This window comes from Oncorhynchus masou, unplaced genomic scaffold, assembly GCF_036934945.1.
Source record: "Oncorhynchus masou masou isolate Uvic2021 unplaced genomic scaffold, UVic_Omas_1.1 unplaced_scaffold_1112, whole genome shotgun sequence".
Taxonomy (NCBI): Eukaryota; Metazoa; Chordata; class Actinopteri; order Salmoniformes; family Salmonidae; genus Oncorhynchus; species Oncorhynchus masou.
In genome coordinates this window covers 22,468-37,866 of record NW_027000847.1, presented here as the reverse complement: position 1 = coordinate 37,866, position 15,399 = coordinate 22,468, and the positions used below count along the sequence as shown (strand labels likewise).

Below are 15,399 nucleotides of genomic sequence, written 5' to 3'. Positions count from 1 at the left end.
GACTTTGAGCCTGCAAGTTTGGACAGAATGGACCTATTATCATATCCATGATTCTCCACAATTTCTGAGAGATTTTTTTATTTGCTGTATTGAAAGTTAAAAGAGTGCTAATTTGCTGAGAAATAGGTTTACTAGTCCTAGGAGAGTAGCCAACACGCATGCGCGTTTTGTTTCCTACGCTCCCTACCCCCTCGAGCCACCAGGGGCTAGTCGTTGGAGCGCAATGGCGGTGCACCGGGGACCTTCTTCGAAATGGCTCTTTTCCCGGGAGCAACTAGAAACAACGCCGTCCCGCCGCAGTGGAGTCGAATCTGATAGGGAACTTTCTTACCGTCAGCAAGCCGCCAACCTAATTCAGGATATGGGCCAGAGACTCAACGTGTATCCTTTCTGAAAATTAGTCTTTCAGCCCGCTATGTGGCAGCTAGGCTAACTAGCTACCAAAATGGTTGTGCCGTTTGTTAGCTTGGTACCTAGTAGCTAGCTAGCTTTCTTTGCAAGTAACTGAAACACAGCTAAATGTGTCCATTTAAAATACAAGTTGAATGTTTTACTTCGACTAACGTTATGTCTTGGTCGGATTACAAAATAGGATACTTAACGCAGTAACTGTAACCTTTGAGGTTGTTACGCTAGCTAGTTCTTCAGCTAACTTGATAGCTACCATGCTAACCTCGTTCTGTTATGTGATCAGCTAACGGTAGCTATTATTTTGGCCTGCTAGACGTTCGCCTTAGCAGCTCTTATCGTCTACTGGATGTACGAGTAACTGTTAGTTAATCATTTTTATGAACATATATAATATGGTTTGTTATCTCACGAGGTAGTTAGTTGTGACATCTTGGTCAGCTGTGTCTCATTATTGGAGTAACGCTAGCTAACTAGCTGAGATGGGAACAAAGCTAGGTGGATTGTCACCCAACTACCGGTAAATGACATCAGCCAGCTATGATGTTAGAATAGTTTATGCATTGATTGCAGTATTACTGTTGTTTCCGCATATCACTTGGAATACCTTAACCCTTGTATTCAGCTCTCAACTCATCATCAACACTGCAATCGTTTACATGCATAGATTTTATATGATCCACTCTTTCACTAAGTTTCATAGGAATGTAAGTATTCACCATCTCAATTGTAACATTCATTTTTTCATTTTCTGACTCGCTATGTAGCCTCTTCCTATATCTCCTAGTGCTGTCTTGCCAACTCTTATAGTCATTGTGCTTGGTGTGACAATGACTTGCAGCACAAACAGATCTGGGACAAGGCTAACTTCTATCTACAAGGGAGATCTGATGGATTTTCTTGTCGTCTTGGGCAGTGTACCGGGTTATTTGGAAATAGCCAGTTAAGTGGTCTCTATAACGTTTAAACTATTTAATATAAGCTTATCTATACATTTTAATATTTGTACCTACTTTTTAAGTAAATACCTGCAGTCAACTTGTACGTTTGAGTCATTTAGCAGATGCTCTTATCCAGAGCGACTTAGCAGATGCTCTTATCCAGAGCGACTTAGCAGATGCTCTTATCCAGAGCGACTTAGCAGATGCTCTTATCCAGAGCGACTTAGATGCTCTTATCCAGAGCGACTTAGCAGATGCTCTTATCCAGAGCGACTTAGCAGATGCTCTTATCCAGAGCGACTTACAGTAAGTAGTAAGCGCACACTTTTTCATACTGGTCGCCTGTGAGAATCGTACCCACAACCCTGGCGTTGTAAGCTCCATGTTCTACCAGCTGAGCCACAGTGTACTACCTACACTAGTTCCCTACCATAGTTCCCCCAGAACAGTTGAGCTAGTCACATGTTTTGTAAATAGCAAAACTGGGGAAAGCGGGAGCAGGTGAATCCAACTGTGTATTGACAGAGGTCGTGTTTTATGTTGAAAGTCAAGTGTGTTTTTCCTCAATAGAGTGATCGGGGATGTGCAACTATAGTTTTACTTCACAGAAAATACAACACATTCGGCAGAAAATAAGCATAATCTGATGACGACAGAATTGCAATGCTATTTGGCTGGCAACCACACAAGTAGGCTAAATTTATTATTTTATTTTACCTTTATTTAACCAGGCAAGTCAGTTAAGAACAAATTCTTATTTGGAACAGTGGGTTAACTGCCTGTTCAGGGGCAGAATGACAGATTTGTACCTTGTCAGCTCAGGGGTTTGAACTCGCAACCTTCTGGTTACTAGTCCAATGCTCTAACCACTAGGCTACCCTGCCGCCCCAATGAGCTAAATGAGCTTACAATTTTAAAAAGCTATGTATTTTTTTGTTTGTTGCAAAAATGATGCATGGCCATCATATTTCTGTTTTATCATAGAAAGAATGTAGCCAGTTAATCTGGCGTTTTACCAGAGAGAAGTAGGCTGGCTACATAGAGAAGTGTCGTAGAAAAGTAACTACACATCAGTCAGAGAGCTGTCTGCTGATAATGTGTGAATTCTCATCAATCAAATCACATTTTATTGGTCACATATTTAGCAGATGTTATTGTGAGTGTAGTGAAATGCTTGCGTTCCTAGCTCCAACACTGCAGTAGTATCTAACAATTCACAACAATACACACATGTCAAATTATGGAATTAAGAAATATATAAATATTAGGACGAGCAATGTCATAGTGGTATTTGAGGTGTCAAAGCCTTTGGATGAGTTATCTGTACAGCTGCCACTGCAGCTTGATCGGAGGGCCTGTTGCCCGGACCTCTGGCAGTCTCTATAGGGGTGCCACAGGGTTAAATTCTCGGGCCGACTCTCTTCTCTGTATACATCAATGATGTCGCTCTTGCTGCTGGTGATTTTCTGATCCACTTCTACTCAGACGACACCATTCTGCATACTTTTGGCCCTTGTTTGGACACTTTGTTAACTAACCTCCAGCCAAGCTTCATTGCCATACATTCTCTCCTTCCGTGGCTTCCAACTGCTCTTAAATGCAAGTAAAACTAAATGCATGCTCTTCAACCGATCACCTATCCAGCATCACTACTCTGGACGGTTCTGACTTAGAATATGTGGACAACTACAAATACTTAGGTGTCTGGTTAGACTGTAAACTCTCCTTCCAGACTCACATTAAGCATCTCCAATCCTAAATTAAATCTAGAATCGGCTTCCTATTTCGCAACAAAGCATCCTTCACTCATGCTGCCAAACATACCCTCGTAAAACTGACTCTCCTACCGATCCCCGACTTCGCGATGTCATTTATAAAATAGCCTCCAAGACTGCATCCAATTTGTTGAGTAGAGTTTATCACAGTGCCATCCGTTTTGTCACCAAAGCCCCATATACTACCCACCACTGCGACCTATACGCTCTCGTTGGCTGGTCCTCGCTTCCATAATCGTCCAAAACCACTGGCTCCAGGTCATCTACAAGTCTCTGTTAGGTAAAGCCCCACCTTATCTCAGCTCACTGACCACCATAGCAGCACCCGCCTGTAGCATGCTCTCCAATAGGTATAGCTCACTGGTCACCCCCAAAGCCAATTCCTCCTTTGGCCGCCTTTCCTTCCAGTTCTCTGCTGCCAATGACTGGAACGAACTGCAAAAATCACTGAAGCTGGAGACTCATATATCCCTCATTAGCTTTAAGCACCAGCTGTCAGAGCAGCTTACAGATCACTGCACCTGTACATAGCCCATCTGTAAATAGCCCATACAACTACCTCATCCCCATACTGTATTTATTTATTTATCTTGCTCCTTTGCACCCCAGTATCTCTACTTGCACATTCATCTTCTGCACATTCTACCATTCCAGTGTTTATTTGCTATATTGTATTTACTTCACCACCATGGCCTATTCTTTGCCTTAGCTCCCTTATCTTACCTCATTTGCACTCACTGTATATTATTTATTTTGTTCTACTGTATTATTGACTATATGTTTAGTTTATTCCATGTTTAACTCTGTGTTGTTGTATGTGTCAAACTGCTGTGCTTTGTCTTGGCCGGGTCGCAGTTGTAAATGAGACCTTGTTCTCAACTTGCCTACCTGGTTAAATAAAGGTGAAATAAAAATCCTTGCGTTTTTCCTCCGTTCTGGGCCTGTCTGCTTCTCCCCTATCTTCTCAGAGCAGGCAGGCCTGTTGGCCTAGAGACTCCAGACTCCACACATACATAGCGTGTACACATGCTGCTCCACAACCAGTATTGTTCAGTTGCACAATGTCTAACATTCCCTTGTAAATGTACAAACTCACCAAAATTGACTTTACATAAACATTTTTAAAAACTTTTATTTAACTAGGCAAGTCAGTTAAGAACAAATTCTTATTTACAATGACGGCCTCGGAACAGTGTGTCTGCCTTGTTCAGGGGCAGAACGACAGATTTTTACTTTGTCAGCTCGGGGATTTGATCTTGCAACCTTTCGGTTACTAGTCCACCGCTCTACCCGCAACCTTTTGGTTACTAGTCCACCTCTCTAACCGCAACCTTTCGGTTACTAGTCCACCTCTCTAACCACAACCTTTCGGTTACTAGTCCACCTCTCTAACCGCAACCTTTCGGTTACTAGTCCACATCTCTAACCACCAGTCCACCTGCCGCTCCTCAGTAGCCCCTTCCTGTATATGTATAACTTTGAGCTGGACTGCCTGTTTTTGAAGAAAACAACATGTTTTCTGCTCGATAGCATATTTAGCTAGCAGCCTCTCTACTACTTGTGCTCATTATGTTAGCATTCTGGTAATAGACTTCCAATAGGCGTTTTCACACCGTTTTATGGCGCACCCTTGTGCATTAAGCCTGTATTTCCTTAAATCCTGGGATGAGTGAAGGACGATATGAAAACCTGGATACCGCCCAAACTTATTGTCTTTATTTCTACAGATCATCTCCCAAACAACCTTGTTCTTGGCTGCGAAGGTGGAGGAACAACCCAGGAAGCTTGAACATGTCATCAAAGTGGCCCACGCCTGCGTCAACCCCCAGGATGCACCACTCGACACCAAGAGTAATGTAAGTGAGGCCTCTGTACCTGGGTGTTGTGATGTGGATCTCTTGTCATGGTGATACTGAGAGAGAGACACATTACAAATATGAAATCTGTTGAACTTTAGGCATACCATCAGCAAGCTCAGGAGCTGGTGATACTAGAAACGATAGTACTGCAGACGCTAGGTAAGGATCTGTCTATAGATGGATGATACATGGAAACTTCATGGGCTGCATCCCAAAGGGCACCCTATGCTTTACTCAGTAAAATGCTTGTATTGTACAAGGGCACTACCCCAGTGTGGTCTAGTCTAAAGTAGTGTGCTACCCCAGTGTGCCCTGGTCTAAAGTAGTGCACTACCTTAGTGAGCCCTGGTCTAAAGTAGTGTGCTACCCTGTGCCCTGGTCTAGTGAGCCCCTAAAGTGTGCTAAAGTAGTGCTGGGTCTAAAGTAGTGCACTATCCCAGTGGGCCCTGGTCTAAAGTAGTGTGCTATCCCAGTGGGCCCTGGTCTAAAGTAGTGTGCTACGCTAGTGGGCCATGGTCTAAAGTAGTGCGCTACCCCAGTGGGCCCTGGTCTAAAGTAGTGCACTACCCTAGTGGGCCCTGGTCTAAAGTAGTGTACTACCCCAGTGGGCCCTGGTCTAACGTAGTGCCCTACCCCAGTGGGCCCTGGTCTAAAGTAGTGCACTATAAAGGGAATGGGGTGCCATTTGGGACGTAGTCGTGGTACTTTTTGGTTAATTTGCATCTGGATGGCCAGTGGGCTTTGGAATGTCTAATCATGTTCCATTCCATTGTTTTCAGGTTTTGAAATAACAATTGAACATCCTCACACTGATGTTGTGAGATGTTCCCAGCTAGTGCGAGGTACAACCTTCTTCCTGTGTCTTTCCATCTTATCACCTTCTCATCTTTGACACACACACCCCGACACAGACACGTATACTTTTATTAAACCTCTCCTGTGTGTAGTAACCAGTCCTAATAATGTTTTCATTTGATTTAATTCCAGTGCTTGTCTGAGATTCCGAGCTAACCTTTGACCCCTCTCTTCCTTCTATTACAGCAAGCAAGGATTTGGCACAGACTTCCTATTTCATGGCTACCAACAGGTTGTTATCCTGACCCCGCCCCCACTATGTTGCACTGTGATGGCACACTATAGCTTCCTGTACTGGCAGGTCCCCCTTCCTGTGTCCAACGCCCTCTTTGCGCCAGGCAGGTTTCTGGTAAACCCCTAGGGGCGGTACCGGACAGCCAGCCAGGCTGCAGCAGTGCGGTGTATTGTACAAGGGCTCAGTGTTGGCACATAGGGGTTGAATGCACAATGTGAACGTGTTGGTGGTGCTGTAGACTGTCCTCACTGACCGTTTGGTTGCTACAGAGTGCATATGTCTCCTCCTTCCTAAAACACAATTGGTAGCCTGAATATAGCTTGCCACTAAAGATCAGTGAAAAGATGTAAACTATAGCATCTGTCCCGGTAAGTATGAATAACGTTTTGTTTTTTCTTGATTTATGTTTGACAAATAGAAGCTAATATATATATATATATAAGGGTAACAAGCAAATTCTTAGTAATAATTGACACACCTAATACTCCAATAGTAAAATGATCATCCATAATTCTCTCTAATATTATATGAATGACTTGTATGCTATAGGTATCCTCTTCTTTACCTTAGTAGAATATAAACATTACAGTTCATTATTTTCCTAAATTTAATTTTAGTAACTGTACTTGCCCTGACTTAGATGAATAATTTTGCTATCCTATCAACAGCAGTATACAATGTCTGGACAGAGGGCAAAAAATGTTAGTTTTTTTACACAGTCAAAAGGATACTTCCATAATTAATGTATTGCCCAGATTTTTGCAATGCGAGACTATTGAACCATTTTGCAAAAGGACATTTTAAAAGAAAGTTGTCAAAGGTATGAGTGAGATGTGGCATAACTTGACAGGCTGGACTGGAACACAGCAGGTGGATGGTGGACATCAATTATCTCTAGGAAACGAGCTTGATCCCAATTAAATGCTCAGTACTCTCAAAGAACAAGTTTACCGTCTAGGTTGTCCTCAATGTATCAGTTTTCTAAGGTAAGATTCTGTATGAAATGGTAAGAGAAACAGCCACGATCATCCATCATAGAAAACCGCCGTGGTACGTGCCTCTGCCACTCACTCTCTCAACAGTCTGGAATATGAAGGCAGTATTATAATATGGACTGTATGCATGCAGATCAGCTGTACTCTGAGCTTTATTAGACCAGAGACATGGCTCTAGTCTGGAGACACTTCCATAGGGTCTTCAGCCATGTCCCAGGGCTAGTGCTAATGTCCTGTATTCCAACCCTAGAACTGTAGCTAACGGGTGTCTCCTCTGTGGTCTTCCCTCCGACAGCCTCCACCTCACCACGTTCTGCCTGCAGCACAAGCCCACAGTCATCGCCTGCGTCTGCATCCACCTGGCCTGTAAATGGTCCAATTGGGAGATCCCGGTCTCCACTGATGGGAAACACTGGTGGGAGTATCTGGACCGCACCGTCACGCTCACGCTGCTGGACGGTCAGAAACATTTGTGTTTTTATTTTAATTTTAAGGACAGTGGAATTCCACCCTCGTAGGGGGAGATTGGGACACTTGATTGAAGGTGTTGAACCCAAGACCTTCGGGATTCTATAGTGGAATTCCACGCTCTGTTTAGTATTTCTTGTTCATTCAGACTGAGAGTTGTCTTTGTCTGACGTAGAGCTGACCTGTCACTTCCTTCAGGGTTCTAATAGTTGTCTTTGTGTCTGACGTAGAGCTGACCTGTCACTTCCTTCAGGGTTCTAATAGTTGTCTTTGTGTCTGATGTAGAGCTGAACCATCACTTCCTTCAGGGTTCTAATAGTTGTCTTTGTGTCCGACGTAGAGCTGAACCATCACTTCCTTCAGGGTTCTAATAGTTGTCTTTGTGTCTGACGTAGAGCTGAACCATCACTTCCTTCAGGGTTCTAATAGTTGTCTTTGTGTCCGATGTAGAGCTGAACCATCACTTCCTTCAGGGTTCTAATAGTTGTCTTTGTGTCCGATGTAGAGCTGAACCATCACTTCCTTCAGGGTTCTAATAGTTGTCTTTGTGTCCGATGTAGAGCTGAACCATCACTTCCTTCAGGGTTCTAATAGTTGTCTTTGTGTCCGATGTAGAGGGTTCTAATAGTTGTCTGACCTTCTAATAGTTGTCTTTGTGTCCGATCACTTCCTTCAGGGTTCTAATAGTTGTCTTTGTGTCCGATGTAGAGCTGAACCATCACTTCCTTCAGGGTTCTAATAGTTGTCTTTGTGTCCGATGTAGAGCTGAACCATCACTTCCTTCAGGGTTCTAATAGTTGTCTTTGTGTCCGATGTAGTTGTCTTTGTGTCCGATGTAGAGCTGAACCATCACTTCCTTCAGGGTTCTAATAGTTGTCTTTGTGTCCGATGTAGAGCTGAACCATCACTTCCTTCAGGGTTCTAATAGTTGTCTTTGTGTCCGATGTAGAGCTGACCTGTCACTTCCTTCAGGGTTCTAATAGTTGTCTTTGTGTCCGATGTAGAGCTGAACCATCACTGCCTTCAGGGTTCTAATAGTTGTCTTTGTGTCCGATGTAGAGCTGACCTGTCACTTCCTTCAGGGTTCTAATAGCTGTCTTTGTGTCCGATGTAGAGCTGAACCATCACTTCCTTCAGGGTTCTAATAGTTGTCTTTGTGTCCGATGTAGAGCTGACCTGACCTGTCACTTCCTTCAGGTTCTAATAGTTGTCTTTGTGTCCGATGTAGAGCTGCACCATCACTTCCTTCAGGGTTCTAATAGTTGTCTTTGTGTCCGATGTAGAGCTGCACCATCACTTCCTTCAGGGTTCTAATAGTTGTCTTTGTGTCCGATGTAGAGCTGACCTGTCACTTCCTTCAGGGTTCTAATAGCTGTCTTTGTGTCCGATGTAGAGCTGACCAATGAATTCCTGCAGATTCTGGAGAAGACGCCCAGCAGGCTGAAAAGGATACGTAACTGGAGGGTAGGTTCTGCTCTCACAACTGGTGTAAGTGTTTCAGCATTTAGCCCTAGTAGCTACTACTTCACTGTTTCATCAGATTGGTTTTCTGAATGATATTCACTGACATTTGGGTGTGGAATTGTTTGGTGTTGCCCTTTTTTTAAACTGAATTTCACCACATCGCTATTCCAGGCCACACAAGCTGCCAAGAAGCCCAAGATGGACAGTCAAACGGGCGACACCTCCTTCCAAGGGACCTCCTCATTGGACGGCATTACCGGTGTGGCCGGCAGCAACTCATTCTTCTCTTCGTCTCTGTCAGACTCTGGGGAGATGGCTTCACTAGACGACATGTCTATCCCGTTCCCTCCCTACCAGGCCCTGGCTGGGGACCACGCTGAGCTGCTGGGGCTGGACCAGGGCCTTGCCTTTCTTCCTCAAGCCATCCCTTCAAAGTACCCATCAGGCAAACACGAACACAAAACGGCCAGTGCAGGCAAGCACCCACAGGCCCTACCCAATAACCCCTCGCCCTTCACCCGCCCCCCACAGAAAGTCTCCCTGGATAAGTACAGAGAGAAACAGGCAGCAGGCCTGCAGACCATGCAGAACGGTGTCCGAGAGGAGCAGAGCGGTGTGGACATGTACCAGTCCCCCGCCCTCCCTCACCACCAGTCCCATAAAAGACGCTCCCAGCCTGGGCAGGGTGTCCCCCAGCACGGGGACAGCAGGAGGGACAAGGCCAGCTCTAAAAAGACACGAGGTCTCCCACCACAGGCCTCGGCGGTTGAGAACGGCGTTGCGGCCAGCAACGAGGAGCTAAAGATGAGAATCAAAGTGTCAGCCGACAGGGACCAGGGCGGCCATGTTGGTGTCCCACAGGGCAAAGAGAAGTACAAAGACCACTCTGGCCCCAGCAGACACCCCAAGCACGGCCACTCGCACCCCTATTCTCTCAGCGGGAACGGCCGAGGGGCCATCGACCCCGCCCTGGCACTCAGAGTCCTCGGGGGCCATGGTAGCGACCTAGGGGCTCCAGTTCCTCGTCCAGGAAGCGGGCCAACCCTGATGTCAGTAGTCATAACAACCACCACCACTCTGCTAAGAGCAGCAGGAGTTCCAAAGGGGCCGGAGGCTCCTCCCACTACTCTTCAGACGGTGGTGGTGGCCCGAGGACTGTGGAGAGACACCACGGTGGCCCGGAGGGGTCAAATGGAGTGCTGGGGTCTAACGGCCAACACACCGACTACAAAGACACTTTTGACATGCTGGACTCTCTGCTAAGTGCCCAGGGAATGAACCTGTAAATTCAGACAGTTAGTCGTTTGGCCTGGTTGCAGGCTGTTTGGCTCTCTTGCCAACTCCGTCCAAATATGTTTGGCTTGACATTTGAGTTGGCAAGACTGGACAAACAAATCTGGATAGTAGGCTTGGCAGGAGTTGTTGGATAGAGATAAAATAATTCTGGAAAAAAAGTTTTTTTATGATTTAAAAACAAGTAAAACATGATTTTATAACTTTGAAGTTATGTGAAAGTAACTTCGTCACCCACCCAGTCAGTCAGTCCTGTCCACACACGGTGATAATTACTGATGCTTTAAGGATCTTCAGAAATGTCCACAACATGATATATACACAGTGCTGTAATGCTACTTGTCTGCTTGCTAAAAAAAAAACCCGGGAGCCACGTTCACTGGTTCTGTGATTGACAAAATTCCAGATTTTAATTCTGTTCTTTTAAGGAGAGATAAAGAGAAGTCTGCGTTTTTATTAGTTATTTGTTATTATTGATGTGCATGTTTCAATCACATAAGGGAAGATAGCAGCCTGGTGGCGGTTCAGTGTCCACGTAAATGCGTGTACGTTTTTGTACGTTAAGAAACAACCTTATTCCTTGAAATACTCAGGTCTTGAAACTTTTTTTGATATAAAGAACGAAATAAATCTTCCTCTCTTGGCGTAATACCTGTATCTGTAGAGATGTATAACTTCTGTCATGTTGTTGAAGGCTGCAGAAGTACAGCGTCTATCTTACCGTAGAGGCTGTTTCAGTGTGCTTGTCTTCTAATGGGAGGACACGCAATCCAACTCATCACACATGGCTAGTCAGAGGACATACAAAGGCCCTTTCCCAGATCAACACCTCAGACCCTATGGGTGTATCCAAAATGGCACCCTATTCCCTATGTAGGACACTACTTTTTGACCAGGGCCCGCAGAGTTCCCAGCTGGGAAAAACACTGGGTCCTGATCAAAAGTAGTGTACTACATAGGGTATAGTGTGCCGTTTTGAGAGAGACACCCTTTATGCGCTTGTGGGATCTCAAGTGCTTAGGGTCTAGGGGTCGATTGGGGACTGGACCATATGCTGTCTACTGTCCAACTAAGTGGATGCCAAAGGCTGTGCCTCTAACGTACGGCAGATTATTCTAGAGCTATAAAAGAGGTTTACGTTATATCTGCTGTGAAGTGCATTTAAAAAGATATCTCGGCATATTTACAAAAAGCCTTGTGATTGTAACAAGTCGTCAACAAGTTGCTATTCTTCAATATTGATAAATGTCTAATTAACCAACCGCCATCCTATGAAAAGATCTCTAGAGGTGATTGTATATAGGACTGCAGTTCTGACTTATAACTAGCTAGTCGGTTGACTTGTTACCCCCTCAGACCACACATTCTATTCTGCCATAACAGTGTATTAGGAGGTCCTAAAGCGGACACTATTGAACAAATCCTTAATATGTGTACTGGGAACCCAAATAAACGTGTAAAACTGTCGTTTTTACACACAAACGCATCATGGTCTTGTGTGTTTTATAATGGTTATTTGTGCTACCACATACATCCACTGGGTGGTGCTGTTCAATCATTGATTAGTTGTCATCACTTGGTCTTGGGCAAAAAGACCATGGAGCAGTTATGCTTGCGTTTGCAGCCCAATTCTAATATTTTGATGCTAATTTGATATTTTGAAAGATTAAAATATATCAGGGCTCCCGAGTGGCGCAGCATCTCACTACAGTCCCTGGTTCGAATCCAGGCTGTTTCACATCCGGCCGTGATTGTGAAGCCAATTGGGCGGCGCACAATTGGCCCAGCATTGTCCGGGGCCGTCATTGTAAATAAGAATGTGTTCTTAAAGGACTTGCCTAATTAAATAAAAAATACAATAATAATATTGACCAGAACAAACCAGTCGAACTTTGCCTATTCCTCTCCGACCGCAAATATCAGGAAGTCTCTTTCGTCTGAAAACGGATCCATAGTTGCAATGTATTATTGTAGAGTTATGTCAAGAGAGAGAAGGGTCTTGGCGTGCCGCTACCAACACTTAACGGAACTAGCTAGCCTATTATTAGCTGTAGCTATGTGCAAAAGTGAACTCTAACCAGGTTTCCATGATCCAATATTTTACGTGACTAATGTGTCTGATCAAACATGTAATGACAGATCTAATGCAAATGGAACATTTGTCGGTAAGCAAAATACCCCAGACAAGGTGAAATCTATTTATTTCGGTATTATGCGAGAAATGTCGGTGGAAACGATTTTCTGCGCAAATATTGGTATAGTAACTATCATATCGAAGTATAAAGTACCTCTCATCGGAAAGCAGGCAGTTATGCTTCAGATGAAATACATGATGATTCACCGAGATGGTGAAAGAGCAAGGTGATGAGCTTGATGCTCCTTTCCAATAAATATCGAGGTTCTTTATTCTGGTGACATGATATAATAATCTCTGTTGTCCACAATAATCTGACCAGTGTATCTCTGAGCTGTTGACTGCCAGTACCAGAGTGGGTACACTCGCTATATAACGCACTTTTTTGTGTGTGAGAAATCATCAGTATTGTTGAAAATGTGATGGATATCCATTTAACTTATATTTTTTATTCGGTACATGCGAATATAACAGCAAAACGTAATTTTATGTGCACTTCGTCATCAAGCAAATACTTTTATAGGCGAAAAATCTATTTGACGGAAACATCACTGGTAAGGAAATGCGCATATTGTTTTAATGCCGTTTTTTTAAACATTCGCATTAAGATTTCTCGCCAATCGAAAGAAAAGTGTCAATTTGGGACAAAATCTATCTGGGGGTCCAAGCCCGGTTTTGCCACCCGGTAGCGCCGGCACTGACCGTCTGATTAATGGCTGTTGTCACTGTATTGTGCTCATGGATGTATTACGGAAGTAACAACCTGGTCTTATTTGGATCATCCAGGTGCTTCATTCTGCCAGCTCAGTACAGACTCAGCAGAACTAGCAGGCGTAGGTCGTTACATAGGGGATTCATATCATCATACAATATGTCCCTCAGTCAGAAATAAATTCATGGTTCATTTCTCCACAAAGTCCCCAGCTGGCAAAAACAATCATATGTTCTGGTGACAATGCAGTCTTGCCTTGCTCACAGAGTGCAAAACTCAAGCAAATATTTATTTGGTGAAACTTTGCAAAAGTGTCCCCAAATATAACTGCCCCCAAAGCTCCAGCTGTCCCTTTAAAAACCAGTTGAAACCAGCCAATTTGAGGTTTCTTCCCTTGTCATCAATAATTCACCATCTTTGACATTTCAACTAATTATGGGCCCATAGTGTGACCTATTTGAGCTGGGCTGTGTCTAGGCCAGGGCAGAGTTGGAGAGAGGACAGAGAGCAAAGTACACTCATTTTAGTGTTGATATCTAGGTTAACAAATACTATGGCAGCGAATGTAGAGAATATTCAATCAACAGTTGTACATGTGTTCAATAATGCCTCTATGACTGCATCCAGTGTCTTCAACAGTGCAAACAAACAGTGTCTTGTCTTGTGTGTGAGCAGATAAACAGGAACCACTCAGGCTCACAATGACAGCCCTCTGAGGACACGAGTGGCGTTCACAGCCTGGCTTGGTGAGTGTCTTGTTTGAAATTCCAGTCATCACCTCACCTCGTAATTTCTAATGAAGCAGAAGTCTCCTATGGTGGTAGTCCTTACCTTGGACCAGGGTTACGATGGAGGCAGTCCTTACCTTGGACCAGGGTTACGATGGAGGCAGTCCTTAACTTGGACCAGGGTTACGATGGAGGCAGTCCTTACCTTGGACCAGGGTTACGATGGAGGTAGTCCTTACCTTGGACCAGGGTTACTATGGAGGTAGTCCTTACCTTGGACCAGGGTTACTATGGAGGTAGTCCTTACCTTGGACCAGGGTTACTATGGAGGTAGTCCTTACCTTGGACCAGGGTTACTATGGAGGTAGTCCTTACCTTGGACCAGGGTTACTATGGAGGTAGTCCTTACCTTGGACCAGGGTTACTATGGAGGCAGTCCTTACCTTGGACCAGGGTTACTATGGAGGTAGTCCTTACCTTGGACCAGGGTTACTATGGAGGCAGTCCTTACCTTGGACCAGGGTTACTATGGAGGCAGTCCTTAACTTGGACCAGGGTTACTATGGAGGCAGTCCTTAACTTGGACCAGGGTTACTATGGAGGTAGTCCTTACCTTGGACCAGGGTTACGATGGAGGTAGTCCTTACCTTGGACCAGGGTTACTATGGAGGTAGTCCTTACCTTGGACCAGGGTTACTATGGAGGTAGTCCTTACCTTGGACCAGGGTTACTATGGAGGCAGTCCTTACCTTGGACCAGGGTTACGATGGAGGCAGTCCTTACCTTGGACCAGGGTTACTATGGAGGTAGTCCTTACCTTGGACCAGGGTTACTATGGAGGTAGTCCTTACCTTGGACCAGGGTTACTATGGAGGTAGTCCTTACCTTGGACCAGGGTTACTATGGAGGCAGTCCTTACCTTGGACCAGGGTTACTATGGAGGTAGTCCTTACCTTGGACCAGGGTTACTATGGAGGTAGTCCTTACCTTGGACCAGGGTTACTATGGAGGTAGTCCTTACCTTGGACCAGGGTTACTATGGAGGCAGTCCTTACCTTGGACCAGGGTTACTATGGAGGTAGTCCTTACCTTGGACCAGGGTTACTATGGAGGCAGTCCTTACCTTGGACCAGGGTTACTATGGACCTTAACTTGGACCAGGGTTACTATGGAGGCAGTCCTTACCTTGGACCAGGGTTACTATGGAGGTAGTCCTTACCTTGGACCAGGGTTACTATGGAGGTAGTCCTTACCTTGGACCAGGGTTACTATGGAGGTAGTCCTTACCTTGGACCAGGGTTACTATGGAGGTAGTCCTTACCTTGGACCAGGGTTACTATGGAGGTAGTCCTTACCTTGGACCAGGGTTACTATGGAGGTAGTCCTTACCTTGGACCAGGGTTACTATGGAGGTAGTCCTTACCTTGGACCAGGGTTACTATGGAGGCAATCCTTACCTTGGACCAGGGTTACTATGGAGGCAGTCCTTACCTTGGACCAGGGTTACTATGGAGGCAGTCCTTACCTTGGAC

General features: G+C 44.8%; 1 protein-coding gene and 1 pseudogene across 2 annotated transcripts; both read left to right on the top strand.

Annotated features, from left to right (window-relative positions):
• The first annotated feature begins 19 nt into the window (after nt 1–19).
• On the top strand, nt 20–6,083 carry LOC135529184 (cyclin-T2-like). 2 transcript variants are annotated; one of them, XM_064958046.1, is made up of 6 exons: nt 20–381; nt 1,034–1,115; nt 4,852–4,980; nt 5,082–5,142; nt 5,763–5,825; nt 6,025–6,083. In XM_064958046.1, the coding sequence occupies exons 1-6, from the start codon at nt 224–226 to the stop codon at nt 6,081–6,083; spliced, it is 552 nt and encodes a 183-aa protein (XP_064814118.1). In that variant the 5' UTR covers nt 20–223. The 2 variants fall into 2 exon arrangements, 1 of the variants encoding a protein (XP_064814118.1); XR_010453666.1 differs by lacking the exon at nt 5,082–5,142 and having other exon boundaries at nt 23–381; nt 6,025–6,076.
• Nucleotides 6,084–7,041: 958 nt separating this feature from the next.
• Nucleotides 7,042–11,779, top strand: LOC135529175 (cyclin-T2-like; annotated as a pseudogene).
• The last annotated feature ends 3,620 nt before the right edge of the window (nt 11,780–15,399 follow it).

Bases quoted from the DNA above. Each gene is read 5' to 3' on its own strand.
- LOC135529184 (XM_064958046.1), top strand. From the start codon at position 224: ATGGCGGTGCACCGGGGACCTTCTTCGAAATGGCTCTTTTCCCGGGAG. The intron at 382-1,033 runs GTATCCTTTCTG...CCTTGTATTCAG, and splicing joins ATGGGCCAGAGACTCAACGT to CTCTCAACTCATCATCAACA. The intron at 4,981-5,081 runs GTAAGTGAGGCC...GTTGAACTTTAG, and splicing joins CACTCGACACCAAGAGTAAT to GCATACCATCAGCAAGCTCA.